This window comes from Toxotes jaculatrix, chromosome 18 (genome assembly GCF_017976425.1).
Source record: "Toxotes jaculatrix isolate fToxJac2 chromosome 18, fToxJac2.pri, whole genome shotgun sequence".
Lineage (NCBI taxonomy): Eukaryota > Metazoa > Chordata > Actinopteri > Toxotidae > Toxotes > Toxotes jaculatrix.
Genome location: NC_054411.1, coordinates 9,864,575 through 9,884,521, shown reverse-complemented (window position 1 = coordinate 9,884,521; position 19,947 = coordinate 9,864,575). Strand labels below are relative to the sequence as shown.

The window sequence follows — 19,947 nt, the reverse complement described above, 5'->3', positions numbered from 1 at the left end:
TGTGTGAAACCAAAGATAGTAGTGGTCTGGTTGATGTGGTGCAGGGGTGAAATATGGCTTGTTAGCAGCCCAGGAGCTTGTTCCACATGTGGTTAGGCAGTGGTTGGGATTGTCTGGGTGAGAGGGAGGGCATGCCAGTCTCCGCAGTTCACCAAGTTTACACTAACTCAATGTGCAATCAGTGAGATTATTTAACAGAATGAAGGCCTGCTGTTTGGGTTACGGCGCTGTGGCGACTATAGACAAGAGTTTACACAGTTGTTCCACAGTTGTGGAAATTTTTGTATTAACTCCATTGGAATTCTTGTGGCGCAGAATTTACACATTTAGCACCGAAATGGGAATCTAAATATTAAATATGTGGTTCCCATACAATACTTTGTTGGATGCCTGGCAAACGTTTATCCAGCTTAAGTATGTCATGAACTTTATGACTTTTCAGAACTCCTGATCGAGTTCATGTCATTCCAAGACATCTAAAACTATTTTCTATACTGTATAATGCTGTGGCTATTTATGCCAATTTTACTGCTGAACATATCCCTTCAAATAACTTGGCTAGAGAGAAGAAATCTGCCTAAATGTATTAAAACACAGAAGCAGAGACCAAAGACGGCAAGATTCCAGTGGGTGACTGTGTAATTTAATTTTGTATGCACATTAGAAGCCAGAGAGTATAATTTACATGTGGGGTAGAAGTGACTAGGGCCCAGGAGGAAAGGGCTAACATGCTCTGCTAAGGCCCTGTAAAAAAAAATCTGAAAATCTTTACTCGGTTCTTTCCTTTGAGATGCATCTCGCAAAAATAGGAAAATTAAAACCTTCCTTCATTCCTTGGGACACTTAAGGTTCATGCGCGGTTACCTCTCCTCTGTTGCTCCTTCCTTTTTTAATCAAGAGCCCAGAGCCCACAAACTCTGGCCAGAGTTTCTCGCCACAATACAGGGAGGCATGAAGGGGGAAGGCTGGAGTCGTTTTATGTCTGTCTCCTTTTCTCTGTCTCTTTCTCTCCACCCAGAAACCAAGACTGTCTCGCTGTCTTAGCAGGACTTGACAACAGCTGCCACTCATGTTCGACTCATGGTGATTTGTTTTCAGTGTCACTCTACCTGAGATGAGATTTCCCAGTAAATGGTAAACAAGCGAGTTGCTTTTTGAACTGACACACACTGATTTCATTAATATTGATTTGGTTGTTTGTCTGTCTGTCGGCAGGATACCTCAACCCTGATGAAAGGATTTCCATGAAATTTGGTGGAGAGAGCGGGATTTGGGCCAGGAACAGTTGATTCATTTTCAATAGTGATTGATAGTGGGGATTTCCAGCATTACATATGACACAAACAGAGAAAAATTTTATTGCAAATGACAGGAATTACGTCTCGTCTGTCACAGCAAATAGATGAAGTGTTAATGAAGGTTTGTATGTGGGTTTCTAGCTTATTATAAAGAACAATACTGGCCTTATGTCTGGACAAGCAACAGGGTAATGTAGTTATTTCCATGAAAACCAGTGAGATAGACAATGTGTCCCAGCAAAAGTGTGATATGTTTTTTTTTTTAAATGTTCATATTTGTTGAACTTGAAAATATATGCAATATATTGACAAATGCGTGTACACACGCATGAGCACACTCAGGAAATACTTTTCCACGTGTGGAGCGGGACGAGAATGAAGCCAGACTCATTCATGTTTGACAACTCGCTGTCCTGTCTGCTCACACACACACACTCTTACACACGCCCACATGCACTGAACTTGACCCAACTATGGCAGCAGCTGCTAGAGAGGAAGACAGGGTTGACCAAGTGAGCACTTTCATTTCAAACTTTCTGATAGAAGGTAACATCTAAATACAACTTAACAGCAACAACCTCTTCTTTTGTGTTGCTGTTAAGTTGTATTTAGATGTTCAGAATCAGAATCTGATTCTGATTCTGAACATCTAAATACAACTTAACAGCAACAACCTCTTCTTTTGTGTTACATTGAAAGAAGAGACAGACACAGTCCTATTATATTAAATAAAATATGGTTTCAGTCAAATTCAAGCCCTTTGTCTTCTTAAGCTTATTGTTAATCAAAGAAAAAACATGTAAACATCTTACCTTACTGTGCAAACCATTACCTCTTTTGCAGAAAATTTCACAGTTTCTATTATTTCCACATTACAAACTCTCTTCTTCCCTCAGCCACCTGCAGCGTGCATCGAGCAAAGCAAAGTGCCGTCCAGCACAAACATACCTTGTCTTTTCATGGGGAGGCCAGTGATAAAAATCATCCCACAATACATGAACACAAAGACACCATTAACAAAGGCAGTGATTCAATCTATCCTCTTATCTGCTCTGCTCTTTATATCTTCAGTGTCATAAAAAAAGCCTGCTTCACTGGTGGTGAGAAGCGACTTATGGATCACACAAAGACTGCTGGGACAAATTAACTTCCTCTTTTAAATTTGGAGTCTTTATCAAAGCTACAATTGGTCTTGCGTGGGCCTGTGGAGTTGGAAACTTTCGTTATCAAAGCAAACACAACTTTTTGCCATGAGTTGGTTCAGAAGTGAGACTATGAGCTTTGGAGTCATGATCATTTGTTTAGATTCAAATTCAGTTCTTCACAAAAAAGTCATGCACAAAGGAAAGATTAAAATACAGAAAGCCGTAGAGGGCTTAATATCCCGCGCTGAACTTGCCTTAAAACACTGCTGCATTATTGTTGTAAGGAACAATCGCTTTGTCTCTGTGACACTGGGCTCTGTCAAACCTAACATGAATTTTGTTATAATTTGCAACCCTGCTTCAAATTAGTTAACATTTATCATTTCATGCTTAATCAAACTACCTAAAGCCTAAAATTCTTAAGACTTTATTTGCTTATCACTTTTGTCTGATTAAGAGAATAGTAACCTAAATATCAATCTTCATTTTACTCTCCACATGCCACAACTCAACCTGATGGCTGATTTCAATCAAGTTCACTTTAGAGCCTCCGATATTAAACATCAGTCTTCATCTCAGTAAGAAATAATCATAACTGGGTTTTTAAAAAAAATGTATTTTCTAAAATGTACTTTTGATATTTTACATATTCATTATGTCTGGACTATTCTTTGAAAAACCGAAATTATCCTCATTATTTCCCATAACTGTAAACAACATTAATAATATATAGATATATATTTTTATATGAAATAAAAACCTGTATATGCAGAGGAACATTAATATTAACAGGTGATTTTTCATAAATGTTACTTTTACATTTAGAGACTGGAGATTTTTAAATTTGTTGTATCAATAACAGAAAATAAAGCATTTAAAGTGTTTTAAAATAAAAGTAATTTCTAAACTCATACATATTTTTCCTAACAGCAATTAGAAAATTGCTGTTAGGAAAAATATCTGTTTGTCACACAACATGTGCAACTTTAATAAAAACAGAACTGTCGCCGATGAAAAAAAAAAAAAAAGAAAGAGAAAATCATTATAATAATGAATCCCACATTAAAGCCTGAACCAATGGGGCGAAAGTGGTGATTTGTTGGAGCCAATCACAGGCGGAAGGTGGAGTGACGATTTTAAAACTCCAACTCAAGTTGCTGTAACGTGTAGCTCTTCAGCTCACATTGTGGACCACAACTTTCACGACCGCACCTCCCATGACAGCCTAGGAAAACAAGACAAACGAAGACAAACAAACAGGGAAGCACAAGGAAAACAACGGACTCCTATTGACTGAAATTGTTGAAGGAATTTACCGTGGCGCACCGTGCGTAAAAAAGCGCACCGGGCACCTTGCTGCGCGCTTGAATTAAGTGGTGACGTTTGATTTTATTTTTTTTTTTAATCGACGATTACAGCTTGTTTTTCGGATTTTCATCCCCGCGGGGCTGAATAAATAATGTTAAAAATGACAGAGGAGCATGACAAGTGTGTCAGCGACCAGCCCTGCAGTCCAACAGGCACCAACAGCTCCATGTCCCAGGACGAGTCCGACTCCGACGCTCCGTCCTCACCCACAGGATCCGACGGCCAAGGATCCCTGCTCACCGGTTTGGGCAAGAAACTAGACGAGGATGACGACCGGTTCCCAGCTTGCATACGGGACGCCGTTTCCCAGGTGCTCAAGGGATACGACTGGTCCTTGGTGCCCATGCCCGTAAGAGGGAATGGATCCCTGAAGAGTAAACCCCACGTCAAAAGGCCCATGAATGCGTTCATGGTTTGGGCGCAAGCGGCCCGCAGGAAGCTGGCGGATCAGTATCCACACCTGCACAACGCCGAACTGAGCAAGACGCTGGGGAAACTGTGGCGGTAAGGAAACATTTTATTTATAATAAAGAGAAATGCAGGGAATGATAGTGTGAAATGACATTATTTAAAGAAAATTATGTAAGTGTACAAAGCCATGGCTACAGATTTGTACACGGAGACAACATTTTATTACATGATATATTTCACTTTAACAGTATTGGCACTGGAATGAAAATAGAAAAATTTGCTAATTTTCATAACGTTTTGGCTTTGAATGATAATGATTTAGAAGAATAAATTGAGAAAGGAAAAGTGGCATGTATTTTTACTGACCTTTCCTGAGCTCTAAAGTAACTTGGGCCACCCAACAAACAATAATATGTCTTTATTTTTGTTTAGTTTGTCTGAATAAATTATGATCGTTTTGCGTTTCTTTTCACCATAGCTTGCTCTCAGAGAGCGAAAAGAGGCCGTTTGTAGATGAAGCAGAGAGGCTTCGCGTTCAGCACAAGAAGGATCATCCAGACTACAAGTACCAGCCTCGGCGGCGAAAGAATGTGAAACCAGGCCAGAGCGACTCAGACTCAGGAGCAGAACTGGCACATCACATGTATAAAGCTGAACCAGGGATGGGAGGACTGGCAGGGATGACTGATGGACATCACCACCCTGAACATGCGGGTTTGTTGTCACATTTAATAAAAGAAATAATGTAAGTGTGTTTTATTTTAAAATAGTTTTAGGCTGCTGTAAACTGTTTAAATAATTATAGTTCTGATATTTTCTTTTTAGGGCAGCCTCATGGTCCTCCTACACCACCCACTACTCCTAAAACAGATCTGCACCATGGGGTGAAGCAGGATCTGAAACATGAAGGCCGTCGTCTTGTTGACAGCAGTAGGCAAAACATCGACTTCAGCAATGTAGACATCTCTGAGCTCAGCACTGATGTCATCAGCAACATGGAAACCTTTGATGTGCATGAGTTTGACCAGTACCTCCCGCTCAACGGCCACGCCTCAGGCTCCTCTGCCCTGCCCTCAGACCATAGCCACGGGCAGGCTCCCGCACCCGGTGGCTCTTACACGTCCTCATACAGCCACACAGGTGCCAACGGGTCAGCGTGGAGTCGCAAGAGCACCATGTCCTCCTCCTCTTCCTCTGCCAGTGATGTGGGCCAGCACCGGCTCCACATTAAAACGGAACAACTGAGCCCCAGCCACTACAGCGAGCACTCCCACGGGTCACCCTCACACTCTGATTACGGCTCCTACAGTAGCCAGGCCTGTGTCACTTCGGCCACATCAGCTGCCTCGGCCGCAGCCTCTTTCTCCAGCTCCCAGTGTGACTATACTGATCTCCAGAGCTCCAACTATTACAACCCTTACTCTGGCTACCCTTCTAGCCTCTACCAGTACCCTTACTTCCATTCATCAAGACGGCCCTATAGCAGTCCAATCCTCAACAGTCTGTCCATGGCTCCTGCCCACAGCCCCACCGCCTCCAGCTGGGACCAGCCCGTCTACACCACGCTGTCTCGACCTTAAGGGGACAAGAAACAGTCAGTTCGCACCAGAGACTCATTCAGATTGATGCACTACTAATGAAGGACGTAAGGTGCAGGTGGAGAAGTGTGAGTAGGGGGTAGTAGGTTACCTGTGACCATTTGAACGTGAAGCAAACAAAAGAAAAAGTGCCTGCTGATTTTATACAAAGTTATATTGTTGCGATGAAAACACACTTAGACTTTTTACAAAGACAAATTGTGTTGTTGGTGAGCCAAACTCCTCCATGAGGACATGTCGCCTACGCCTACATCCTGTACACCCCCCATCTTTCCTGTTTAAGATTGCACGTGAGTGCACACTTAAGGTAAAGCAAAGGCCTGCCACTGAGTTGTGTAGGGGAGAAGCGGTTTGGCCCAGTTTTGTTGCGGAGCAGATGGATGAGCCAGAATGTACCCCGGACCAATTATGTGAATTTGCAGTAAAATTTACATTAATGGCCAGAGCTATATCGCAGCACATTTGGCCATTTGCATTAGTGGATCAGTCTTAACTAAATGGCTCATATGAATCTTATAGTGTCATTTTGGCATAAAAGTCTTATATGTATTTATGTTCATGCATTATTGGTTTCTTCTTTTTGTTCTTAAGTAGATAAACACATGTAATGTGGGTTTGGTTATTTACAGTACTGTTTGGCTGTTATTGAAAACAAGGTAAATGAAGTGAAGGACAGTACAAATTAAGTGCATTTGATATCATTCCGTTGAAGACCAATTTCCTGTCCAGTTTCCACACTTTCCTGTCTCCATTCCCAATTGCAAGAAAACAGAGCAGGACCAACAGACTCGCACAGGACAGAACAGGTGTCTGAAAGCTATGCTTGGCAAATTGCGATTAGTCATGATCTAGGGTTAAAGGAAATGGGGTAAAATAACACCACACACTCTGAGTGACATGTCAGCTGGACCTCCTGTATATGTAGATGGACAACACACGGATATGTGTACGTACATGCATCTGTGTGTGTCAAGGAGATAAAGTACATCTGTATGTGAGAGCCATTTCCTTGGGCAAGAGATACATATCCCATGACTTAAATACACACCAGTGATACTCAAAACAACTCTTTACTGAAAATTATCTTTGAACTTTATCCGTTACTCAGAGAAGAGTACTTAAAGGAGAAATGAAGTGTGAGTATTTGCCCAAATTTATCTCATCAGCCATCATGTGCCAACTCACTGCTGCAGTCTCGCGCAAAACGTTTTTGTGCCTTCTAATGCTTATTGTCAGTATTTCAATATGAAATTGAATTAACAAACTTCAGGCAGCACACAATCAGTAATCCACACCAGAAACTCCTACAGTTAACCCGCTCCTGATTATATCCTTAATTTGACATCATTCCTTACAGCCTTGGTTTGTAATGTTCTGTGAGATGCTGTATGAGAAACGTACAGAGCATTGTGCTCCGAGTTTTGTCCACAGAACTGTGTTTTGTATATTATTCTGGTGTATAATTTTGACAAAGGCTGTGAAAATTATTGTTGTTCTATTAACTAGAGTTTCATTCACACATGCACAGCTAACCCATTCGCTGGCCATTTTTTAAAAATAAAAGATACTTTTCCTTGATATTTGTCTTTGTCTTTTTTTATTGGCCATATTTAGTTTTCACCATGATCATATTTGTTCTTGAATATATTTGAAACTAATTTAAAAAATATAGAAAAAAGAAAATAGAATTAATTGAACTTAAGTGAGGTTTGCCTTTGAGCTGGATACCCACTGTTCATATTAGGCTCCTTGTCTAACATCTGTACTTTGAGCTACAGCTGTGAAGGGAGACCAGTGAGGCCTTTAGGGAATTATTCTCAGTTCTCATCCCTCCAAACAGTTTTCCAAACTGTAAGTAATAATTAAATCTTCACTGTAAATTTAATTGGATGTTGCTCAAATCAGGTGAATGTATAAGTGTTTTGCAAAATACATGTTAAATTATTCTTTTGTTGTAGAGCTTATACGCACTTCCAAGAAATATACAGGTGTCTGAAAAAAAATTGCAAGATGTTGCAGTAAACAATTTATTTCCATTTTATCTCCATCCACTTTACTCTTCATATGTGGCTATAGAATTATCTACCAAAATAGTAAAAATGTAGATTTTTTCCGTCAAACCGCTGAAAAGAGAGGAATGAGGGGAGATCATATCTCCTCTGGTCCAGTGGGTTGAAAGCTCGAGTTGGCCCTGGCATGCATGCCAAGCAGCCGTCCCTAACCAGCCCAGGGAGAAGCCAAGTGCCAGGGCCGCGCTGCTGAATTTTAATGATTCATTATGCTGTGGAGGGGCCCCATTGTGTCCCTTTATCCGGAGAGCTAGAAAGGAATTAATTGGACAGAAAATGGAAGGGCAAGGGGAACTGACAAGCCATTAAGAGGGTCCTGAATGGACGATTAGATGCACATGGGGGAGGACCCCCCTCACCCCCCCCCCCCCCCCCCCACCTCCCCCCACTGTCTCATATCACAACGCTCCACAAACAAAAAACAACAAGAACAACCACCACAATGACCACCAGACCAAACTGTAGAAATCATATCAGCGCACATAATCTGTAGATAATAAAAGAAGATAATACCACAGCAGATGGGGTGTGGGTGGCTCAAGAACGACTTGTTTTTCTTCCCTCAAAGTCTTTTTTTTTTCACCAGTGTTTGCCAAATACTTTCAGGAGGAACTCTTGAGAAAGAACAGGAGTGAATAAAAGTGAGGCAAAAAGGCTCTTCAGGGTGCTTGGGTCCTGTTTCCCTGGAACTTGTCCACAGTTTCTGATTGGGCCTCCTGAAAGCCCTACTGTAAATAGCTAAAAAAAAAAAAAAATCAACTGGAATAGAGGGGTGGGGGGGACTTCACTGCGAGTTACATCAGCACATTATGCTGAATGAAGGAATGAATGAATGAATGAAGGAAGGAATATTTTTACACAGCGATTGCAACTCTGAGAAAACAAGGTTCATTTATATACTCAAATCAGGTGCAACCATTGTGCATGAAAACATTGACAGTGTAGATGCTCACACACTCACACAAGCCCTCTGTAATGAAAAGGTCAATGAAATTAAATTCACAATCATTTTGACACTGGTGCGCTGAGGTTGTGCTTACATTCCAGCTGTCACATTTATTGTTGATGGAGGGAAGGAAGGGCGTTATTGGACAAAGTAAATTGGGCTTTATTGGGAAAGCACGATGAACCCAGCGAAACTGGTGCGTCCACCACCTGACCACATCCCATTGTTAGGAGCAGGATAACTCGCCTGGTAATAGTCTCATCCTGTCTAATGAGCCTGGCTGACTCAGGGCATGTTTCGGGGGAAAAGAGGGAGCTGGGAACTGTGAAAACTCTGAGAATGCGAGGCTGATTTGCAAGGGAAATGAAGTGGACATAAAGCATGGTTATTGCCTATCACTGAATATGCCCAGCCTGTTCCCACTTTGATGCACTGAGTCCCTCTGTCCGCATACAGCTGACATCTCATCATTGATGGCTGTTTTACTGTTAATTGAATTGTAAGATGAATTTACACTTTTTCAACAAAACAGAATAAAAGATTCCCTAGTCAGGAGAACAATAAAAGAAATGAAGTTTGATAACATTAAAATTATGTTATCAAACTTCATTTCTTTTATTGTTCTAACCTTCATGTCGCTTCAAACACAACTGAAATTTATTCAGTCACAATGTCACACACTCAGATGATGCCTTAAGTACTTTTAAGGCATCAGTAGCAATTTGACTATCAAATTTCTATTACTTGAGTTAAACTTTGACCTTTCTATCTGAACGTTCAGCAATGTACAGTACAAGTTACAATAAAATGGCATAGATTCTTAAAAAAAAAAAAAGCTGCCTTACCCTCTTGTTTGCTACAGCATCTCACGCAGCTTCCAAAGCAAACACGTTCAACTAAATCTTAGCCACTCCACCCAAGTAAATGACTTCCTGAGGCTTATTTTGCCTTGTCTCCCCTTCTTCTCACTAAATAAAGCAGTCTATTTTATTATTGGTGTCTCCTGTGTTTGCTGGCATGATCAGGCCAAGCAAAACAAGGTGGCAGACAGAACCAACATTAACTTGCCCAATTCCTCACTGATGGGCCCGCGCGGAGAAGAAGGGAGGGAAGCGGACTGCCAACACTCCGACTTTCAAAACGCCACTAAATTGATGCTGGCTCCACCAAGGTCACCTACGATTGGCCAGCAATACTTACATCAACCAGTTCTTGTGAGGACCTGACACTAATTCCAACCACTTTAGCTGAACGGAGAGTAACATGTTTGAGAATAAAAAAGAACTTCCTTTAAAAGTATCTGGAGGTACAAATCTAAACCATAACAGTTTTGGTTTAACTGTCTATAAAGTTGTTGTTTGTTTGTATTTTAAGGATTGAATTATTTCTTGGTAAATCTGGGGGGATCAGTAAATAAATCTTTGTCAAGACTTTGTCATCATAAAATTGAAAATCTGGTGATTCAATCAGGCATGAAATTAAAAATAATAATCCATTCTGAAGTAAATCTGTTCCAGTGGAGAGACTGATTATGGTTGTTTACTGAAAAGATATTCAGACCTGGGTCTAAAACTATTTGCAAATAATTCTCAGTGTCTGTTTCAACCTGCTTAGAGTGCCAGATGGGGAGGGATTACTGCACCAGGGAAAGTCAGAGAGTGTCAGGTTGCTTTTACTACTTTTCTGATTAATGAAACTTTCTGGTGCTCATCCATTTCCCGTTTATTCATTTTGATACTCATAAAAGTACAAAAACGCAGGTTGGATATTACTTTAAATAATATATTTAATGATAAATATTATTTTTGCAAAAGTGTTTTTTTTTTGTCAGCACTGTAAAATGGTGATAGTGATAGTGTTGAAGACAAACAAGCACCACAGGTGGAGTGTTCTTAATTTAAAAAAAAAAAAAGAAAAAGAAAGAAAAAAAGCAGCAACAATTTGACATCTGGTCATGTTCTGTTCTCTGAACAGTTGTCCACAGTCTTTCACTTTCTTTTTTCATTTGTTCTCTCCTTTTCACTTTTTCTTGGCACATCTCAATTGTGAATGGGGTGGCAGCATAGCTGCTCATCTTCTTTCCACAGCTTTAAGACTTGTTGATTAGTAACTATGGCTGTGTTTTCATTGTCACAGTTTTCTGCTTTTGTTGAACTGTGGCACCGTTCCATCGCCATGTAGTTTTTCCCTCTCTACTTTAAGTTATCTCGTCTCAACCTTTCTCCCTTCACAATTTCTGTCTCCCAACTTATTGCAGAGATAGCTTACCGTCCTGTGCTCTCATCAGACTCAAGAGACTTTTGATGATTGACAGTGGTTAACATAATATTTTTGTCCGCTTTGAAATGTACTATGGAGAAGACCTTTTCAAGTGTGTAATTATCTAGTTGAAAATCTTCTGGTCATTGTAAATAAGAAGCACTTAAGAATTTTAGTATGAAGGAAGCTTTCTTCTGGCCGATGTAATTAAGAATGATGAATTAGCATATTACTGCACCCCCACCCTGCACACACACACATACACACACACACACACTCATATTGTTACCCTGCCCCACAGCCCCCAGCACCCACACAAGTTGCACTCCTCTGTCACCAGTGAGACATAGGAGAGAGAGACTGAGCCACCAGCATGTGGGATCCTGTAAGACCCTGGAATGTGGAGTGTGGGAGGAACATTTGCCACAAATTTTTCATGCTACTGATGCAGAGGTAGTAGAGGTAGAGACAAAGAAAAGGGAATGCAAGAGAAAAAAAAAGTTGCCAAAATATGATAAAGAGACAGGAAATGGACAGAAGGGTGGAAAGGCTCAGGTAGAAAGAAAAGAAAGAAGAATCTCTCCCCCTTGTTTCTCGTTGTTAGCGGAGCTGCTTGGCAGAAAGTGCAGCAGGGACAGCAGGACCAGAGTTTTAAATGTAGCTCAGTGTTGGCAGAGGCGTGTGTGAGTGCACTCTGTGGGAGCACCGAATCTTGTCGCCCAGCGCAACATGGCAATTCAGACAAAACAGCATCGAAAACCCATCGAAACCTATTTACCCTGGTGGTGCATATATTCCCCACAAACTGTGGTTGGATTTTCTATACTCACTGGCTCAGCTCTCACAAGCCCATATAGTTTAGTGCCATGAGGAACGCATTTCAAAACCATGTCTGGGATGCCACACTTTCTCTGGTTTCTGGGCAATTCTAAAATGGACAGAACACCGCAACATATTAGGTGACCATTGCAATATTTGTTTAATACGCATATGATCAGCAACACATGTCCATCCTCTCACACTTGATATCTTTTGTGGTATGACAAAGAGCAGGGGAGAGGGGGAGAGGGGAAAAAATAGGGAAGAGTTTGTTCTCCCATGTGGTTTTGGCCCATTCTGAGGGGCTTGGAGCCTCGCCAGTCTATCCCTGGTCCAGCCTTTGATATGGATGGGGTTCATTATGTAACTGAATCTATTGTCAAAGAGTAAAACAATATGGGGCCAGCAGGAGAGGTGTGTTGTGTGTGTGTCTATGTGGACCGCAGAAGACCTAAAATGCAAGTGGCTGAAGGGGTATTTACACAACCTCCTCTCACCTTTTCACAGTCCTGACATTGAACTGCTCCTGCTCCCTGCTCTGGCACTGAATTGAGCTGCACACTCTATTAACAGCAATGATCTCCAAAGAGGTTTCTCTCTTTGCAGTTGCTGATGTGTGTATTTAGCAACAACTCTTTTCATTCATTCACTTATTTTTTGCACTCACACAACTGCAAAGAATAAGCACAAAGCCTGAGCTGAATTATAGCAGCCGTTCCCACCTCCCAAGAACTACAAATGGGTAGCATCAAACAGATCTTCTCTGATATGTGAACCTGCTCACCTCCTCCCTGTTTCCTCTTATGCAACACAAGACTATTAACATTTTAGACTCAACACCAAACCCAAAAACTTGATCAGCTGCATTTGGTCGATAGACAGTCTCAACAGGACCGCAAAGGAAGAAAATAAAACTCGACACTAGCTTTCACCCCCATCCTCTGTCTTGCCCTTCTCCTTCTACAGTTAGACCCTCTTTTCCTGGGACAGTGTCCTTAGCGAGGCTGGGAATCTGGGACTGAGCATGGACAGTGAGAGGAAGCCTTAGCCTTTTAGTGGTCTGCTGAGTTCATTACTGCTGAGCTATGGTGAGAGCAGCAAACCTCAGCGTGGTTGCAGAGGTCACCCGCTGCACAACGCTCTGGCGCCTACAACCCAACACTGGGTCCCTGACCGTCGCTTGCTCTCACAGACAAGGAGACACAGCTGGGGACATATAGGCATTGAGTTAAGGCATCAAGGCATTGGAACAGTGTTTGATAACTCTCGCTGGTGTGCTGGAGACGAGCAGTTTGATTTGACTGCAGCAGCTAAATGCTGCTCGATGCAAATGCAGAAAGTTATATTTGGACCAGCAGAGGCTGATGATGATTTGAATGAATGAAAATGAGATCAGTGTGTATTTGCTGTTTGAGGGCAAGGCACTAGAGGGTAAAAGATAAAGCAATCCACAAACTTTACGGTCATGCTAACTTGTTGCCAGCTTGTCACTCCAAACTTGGTGATCTGTGATGTCAATGACGCATGATGGAAGGCATGACTCGGAGTAGGTAAATGGTCAATGTTTGTGTCTGGGAGGATCAGCCTGGACCACGAAACAGTCAGTAATACAAAACTAGAGTAAAGCTGGAGTCTGTGGTTTCCAACCCTCCTTTCTCTACTCCCTTATTCCTTAAGGTAATGTTTAGTTTGGTTCTGCTCCATCATTTTCTCCCATGTCAAGAATCAACATGACAACAGTCACCGCTCAGCGACAATTATATTCATGATATTTCATAGCGAAATAACAACGATGTTTGACAGCACTATGTTGACTTTTTAGGAAGACCACGAATAAGCATTCTGCTAGCACTCACTAAGGACACCCATAGCCAGAACCCCAAAAATATAAATTGCCTGGTTTGGTTTCAAAATCAACACAAACTGGAGATCAAATGTCTGCCTGTTTGAATAGTCATTAAACAACTTACTGGTTGTGTATTCATAAAAAACACTCGACAAAAAGATTCAATAAAACAATTTAAATTTCATGTCTAATGTATTACACGTTGGACGCATCACGATTTTGTTTTTCAAGAAAAATTCCCTCATGACCAAAGATAAATGTCCCGCTAACAAGTATCTTCTATGTTCTTCAGCCAAGACTCAAAAGAAGGGACCTGCTTTTTAACCCAGTGCTCTATTGTCTAAGTTGTCCTGTACAGCTCACTTCCAGTTACATGCCGTGATCCTTCTGGCTACATCACTCTTCAGGAGAGGAAAACACTGAAAATCGACATTTGTCTTAGTGACAGAAACATGATGTCACATGGTTATGAAGTAATGGCAGTGTCAAATTTTAAAGGTCTGAGACAAACATGAGAGAGAAGGACACAGAGAAGACTGAGCTGAGCCCTGCCAGGATGCAGAGGGTGACGTAGTACACCCTTGGTTGTGCCAGCAAGACGAACTATTCACTGTAGCAGCTAATGAGCTTGAACTTTGACCCCTTACAGGCAGGGGGCCTGGTGCTAGACTGCCTCTGCTTCTGCCTAACTGTTTTATGGTTTCATGGAGGAGGAGTGGGCTGGAGGGGAAATACTAAATAAGCTCTAACTAACAAGAGAGGATATGTTGGTACGGAAATAGATTTCATACTCTTATTCTGTGCATGGCATGGAGAAAATATCTGAAAACAGAACTCCAGTTATTTCTGTGCTATAATCCAATCATCTGAGTAGAAACATGTCCCTTTAAGCTTGTTCTTTGGTTGGGGTGCTGTTTAGCTTTGTAGTCTGAGCAAGAAAAGTGTTCATTATCGCTCTTCTCCTAAGTTAAAGATACAGATACCAAAGATTTTGTATAAAGGTATGCACAAAAAAATACGCATACATGTACATACAAACACAGCTAGCAAGGTAGCAAGCATTTCAGTTTCTGGCAGCATTGAGGTGGGGTAGGATGTTGCACAAGAATTATTTATTAATGATTGAATGTGAGAAATGATCCATGGTTTGGATGGATGGCTTTTTTTTTCTTTTGACAGAAGTTTCACTGCTTTGTGGTGTCATATCCCTGAGAAGAGGTGCTCTCAATTCTGCCAGGGAGGGAGACAAGAGATGGCACAGGGCAACCAGATGGGCCGGCTAAATGCTGAAGGTTACTGGAGTTTAGAAATTCAAACGACAGATGAACAGACAGAAAGACAGTTTCTTTTTTTTTTTTTCAAATTATACTGGCACTGGCATTAGCCGCATTATTTGGTAAGCATAAAAAGGTTGTTATAAGAAAATTTCATCCACGATGCTCTAAATACTCAAGTTGCATTAGGTACTTTCATGGTCTCAAAGGCAGGCAGGCTGGGAGAGGTAAATTAGCCAGGCTGCCAAATGTCAACAGTGCATTGTGGAGATTGGCTAGTGTGAATCTGAAATCTGGTCAAGGTGAGCTCCTACAATGTAGATTTGATCATACTGCTTCACGAGCAGGGATATTTTTTTTTAAATATGACCTGGATGAGTGCATCTGTTGACTAACAAACTTCAACACCACCCACCACCCTCTCGCCAACTGAATGAATCTAATTTTGGTCACTGTTTTCTCTCTTTGTTCAGTTGGATGCCTTCATAAACTCATTTGGAATATTATTCTCACCAACACAGTCCTTTTTTAAATCAGTTAATGTATTGTTTTTTATTGCTTTGGTACATGTCCAAATACAGACTAACTTAAAAGTGATTCTCAGGCCTGCCCACTTGATCCCATTACAACTTAATAGATGACTGTATTTATGCTGCTAGTTGTGGTTACTCAGGAATTTTATGTTTCATATTTCTCATTTTCCCATCATTCTTGACATTTGCCTCTCTTTCTCAGCTTTGCTTTCCTCCCTTTTCTCCAATTATAGAGTGCATATGCATGTAAAGCGTGTGTGTGTGTGTGTGAGTGTGAGTGTGTGTGTGTGTGTGTACATACTCTCCTGCCTGCACACATGTAAATGTAGCTGCTATCCCAGGATGGGGCCTAATCCCAGGGTGGCAGGAGTGGAGGGGGAGCCAGCACATGTGCAGATCTTTCAACTGCGGTTTGCGATGTTTAGTCTTGCTTCGTCAGCATTTCTTGAAACCAGTCCAGAAAAGCTTTCAATCGCCCATAATTCTAGACTCCCTCTGCATCCTGAAGCCCTGTCACCCTCTCTACTCAGAGGACTTCCCAATCACAAGATGAAAAAAAAAATAATAAAATGAATATAACAAAATCATTGATTGATGTTGATTTCCTCCAAGGTAAAGAAGGGGCGCTTTTGATCTCCACGGGTTTTTGCCCTGCAGGGACTTTCCAAATATCACTCATGATCCCTCATCACTAGGCAGGTTGGCACTGCCATGGCTAAGGTATCACTTGCTTTTCATCCCAAATTCTCTACTGCTTCCCCCACCTCCCTCCTTCTTGTCCCCAGTTCTCCTCTGAAATATCTCCAGGGCACCTGATTTGACTCGCAAAACAAGCCGCATTCTGGCAGGAAGGTTGAGGGGGTTTCCCCTTCTGGCGTCCCTGTCAAAATACAACCCACAGTCATGTAATATCATAAAATTGCATCTGAAAAGATGGGAAGGTGCATGCATGTCACATGCTTGTGTAATCAAATATTTTAAGTTAATATATTTAGTTTAGCAATACAAATCTAATTTCAGTGAAGTTGCAGCATTTCTCTGTGTGTAGGCTATTGGCACAAGGTAGGCTACTACTTGTTTGCTGCACAAGCTATTTGACCATTATGGGTAATTTTTTTCTTTTCATCTCAAATAGTGACATTATTCCTTTGCTGTTTGTGTGTATGCACTGTATATGTGAGTGAGATCATGAGGGACCTAAAGCACACAGCTCTCCGCCCTCACTTTCACCATGTTGTCTGCACCTTCAGCTATAATAACACTCAGTGGCCAAACACAAGACAACTGCTCAACACAGTAATAACTTTTGCTTTCTTGGCTCTTGCAGCTGTCCCCTCACCCAGGTCCTTAGTTCATAACAACAGCTGAGGCTCAGCCTCTTTACTTGCAGCAACCTCCATGTCATGTGTGGCAACATAACCTCAAACACAATCCCTTCAAAGCTCACCTTAAACTGTTTATATGTTTTTGTTCAGCCTTTCCTTCCAGCTTAAATAATCGGGATTTTGAAAACATCCAATCCGCAATGATGGAAAATGTGCTAAAATTAAACTGACAAAGCCTCCACGTTCTTCTTCATCCCAATTCCCAGATATCTCATCAACCCAACCTACTCAACCCATTCACTGGAGCAATACACGGAAGTAATAGCAGAGCCTCTTGTGACAGCTAAATAGAGTGTATCTCTTACACCTCATGACCCACCTCCCGCACACACACTTCCTCTCTGCGAACAGGGGGAAAGGAGAGTTGAACAGAAGAAACGATCAACTTACAGCTCAAAGCAGGGAATTTGTGTGTCATCTTCACTTTCTCCTGGAAAATATAAGACCCACAGGTGGTTAAAACTACTCTGTAGAAGGCGATTTCCCCAAAGAAGAGGCCAAGGTCCACCTGTTCTCCCAGTTACCACAGAAATCAGTCACAGCTGAGTAATATGATCCTCTTAAACATGTATAGCAAAACTTTAAGTTGTTTTGGTTCATGTAAATTTGTGGCTTAATGGTGATTTTTAAAAAAAAATATGTGTATGTGTACTTATGGGAGTATGTTGTGTCATATAGATATATGATAAATGTTCTCCATAAAGATGAGTTGAATAATTCAAAAGGCTTGGGGACTGACTGTGGAGGCACAGTGAGGATTTTGCCACAAGATGGCACTGCAGCTCTTCTAATCAACTTATTTTGATCCTGGAATCTGTTGCTCCACCCAGTGTTCGGAAGAACACATTACACACAACTTCCCTTCCTTGTCTTCCATAAACCCAACTCACCCAACTCGCACCTGACTGTTCCGAGTGCAGCAAAATATTCTGATTTTCTTGTATGTGTTTTAATTTGTGTTTTATATTGGCGAGTCAATAACTGAGCCAAACTGTTCTTGCATCATGTTTCAGGCTTATATTACCAACATAACTGCAAATAAGTTCCATTAAAAGAGTACTTCATTGATTTAGTGTCACATTTGTGTAACACTGTCAGGGGCGGCTGGCTAATAGTGGGCGACAGGGCGCTGCGAGTTTATTTTGCCGTTCCACGACTGAACATCATTGTCCAATCAGCAGCCCATTGGAGCGATTTCAGTAAGTTTGAAAATCTCTCAGGCGCTCTCATAGACTTACATGTTTTTTTTTTCAGAGTTTCAAAATGTAGACCCTGCAATGTACAGTCGTCCTCAAAATTATTCATACCCTTGCTAATTCTTGTGATTTTTGCATTTAGTGATGAAATTAATGCATGTTTTCAAATTTGTGTATCAGGTATATGTGACCAACAACTGAAAGAATGACAACAATACAAAATGCAAAAAAATATGTATGTCTGGGGTGTTTTATTATTGGAGTCCCAAAAAATGCCATGTTCAAAATTATTCATACCCCTGACAATATTTCAACAAAAATGTGGCAAATGTGGTAATTTTTGTCCAGTAGTTACTGCAAGATGTCACCATGGAATAAAACCTTTTATTTAAGATGGTGGGCTAAATGTTAAAGCAAAAAAAGACATCTTTCCAGAAGAGTATAAATAGGGGAAAAGTGTTCAGGTCATTCTCAATTTCTGGTCATCATGGTCAAGAAGAAAGAGCTCAGCGAGGACCTACGTCAGCGCCTTGTTCGTACCCACAGTGAAGGAAAGGGTTACAAGGCCATTTCCAAGCAGTATGATGTCCCTGTTTCAACTGTCCAGAGCATCATCAAGAAGCACAAGAAGTTCAACACTGTTAAAAACCTCAGTGGGCGTGGCCGGAAGCGCAAAGTGTCCCCCAAACTTGCGAGAAAAATCTGCCGAGAGGTCAACACAAACCCACAGACCACAACCAAGGCCCTAATTGAAATGCTTGACCAGACAGGGACAAAGGTGTCACGGTCCACCATTGAGCGAGTCTTGCACAGAGGAGGTCTCCATGGACATAAACCTCGGAAGACGCCGCTACTTGGGAAGAAACATCTGTTAGCTCGCCTGGCCTTTTGTAGACGGCATCTGAAACAAGATCCCAGCTTTTGGTCAACCATCCTGTGGTCTGATGAGACAAAGTTGGAGTTATTTGGCCATATGGATGCTCAATATGTTTGGAGGAAGAAAGGAGAAGCCTATAGGCCAAAGAACACTGTGCCCACTGTCAAGTACGGTGGTGGGAGCATAATGCTATGGGGATGTTTCTCCTCCAGTGGCACAGGGAATCTTGTCAAGGTCCAAGGTATCATGAAAAAGGAGGATTACATCAGGATACTTGATGACAATGTGAAGGAATCTGCTATGAAACTCCAGCTTGGCCACAACTGGATGTACCAGAACGACAATGATCCTAAACACACTGCCAAGATAGTGAAGAAATGGTTCAAGGACAATGATGTCAATGTCCTGGAATGGCCAAGTCAGAGTCCTGACCTCAACCCCATTGAGAACTTGTGGCACTACTTGAAGACCAGAGTGATGGCGAGGAAACCAACCAACCTGACCCAGCTTGAAGCTTTCGCCAAGGAAGAGTGGGCCAACATCCCACAGGAGACATGCAGGAAGCTTGTGGACACATACAGGAATCGTCTGGAAGCAGTCATAAAGAATAAAGGCTATGCCATTGACTATTGAATGAAGACCATGGACTAGGGTATGAATAATTTTGAACATGGCATTTTTTGGGACTCCAATGATAAAATACCCCAGAAATAAATATTTTTTTGAATTTTGTATTGTTGTCATTCTTTCAGTTGTTGGTCACATATACCTGATACACAAATTTGAAAACATGCATTAATTTCATCACTAAATGCAAAAATCACAAGAATTAGCAAGGGTATGAATAATTTTGAGGACGACTGTATTTTTATGGGCTCCGGGAGGGATTGCCCCAACGTGCCTTCGTCATACGCACCGATGAA

General features: G+C 41.5%; 1 protein-coding gene across 1 annotated transcript; it reads left to right on the top strand.

Moving 5' to 3' along the window:
* The first annotated feature begins 3,643 nt into the window (after positions 1-3,643).
* LOC121198568 (transcription factor Sox-8) lies at positions 3,644-7,392 on the top strand. Its single transcript, XM_041062812.1, has 3 exons — positions 3,644-4,315; positions 4,701-4,936; positions 5,048-7,392. The coding sequence occupies exons 1-3, from the start codon at positions 3,903-3,905 to the stop codon at positions 5,800-5,802; spliced, it is 1,404 nt and encodes a 467-aa protein (XP_040918746.1). The 5' UTR covers positions 3,644-3,902; the 3' UTR covers positions 5,803-7,392.
* The last annotated feature ends 12,555 nt before the right edge of the window (positions 7,393-19,947 follow it).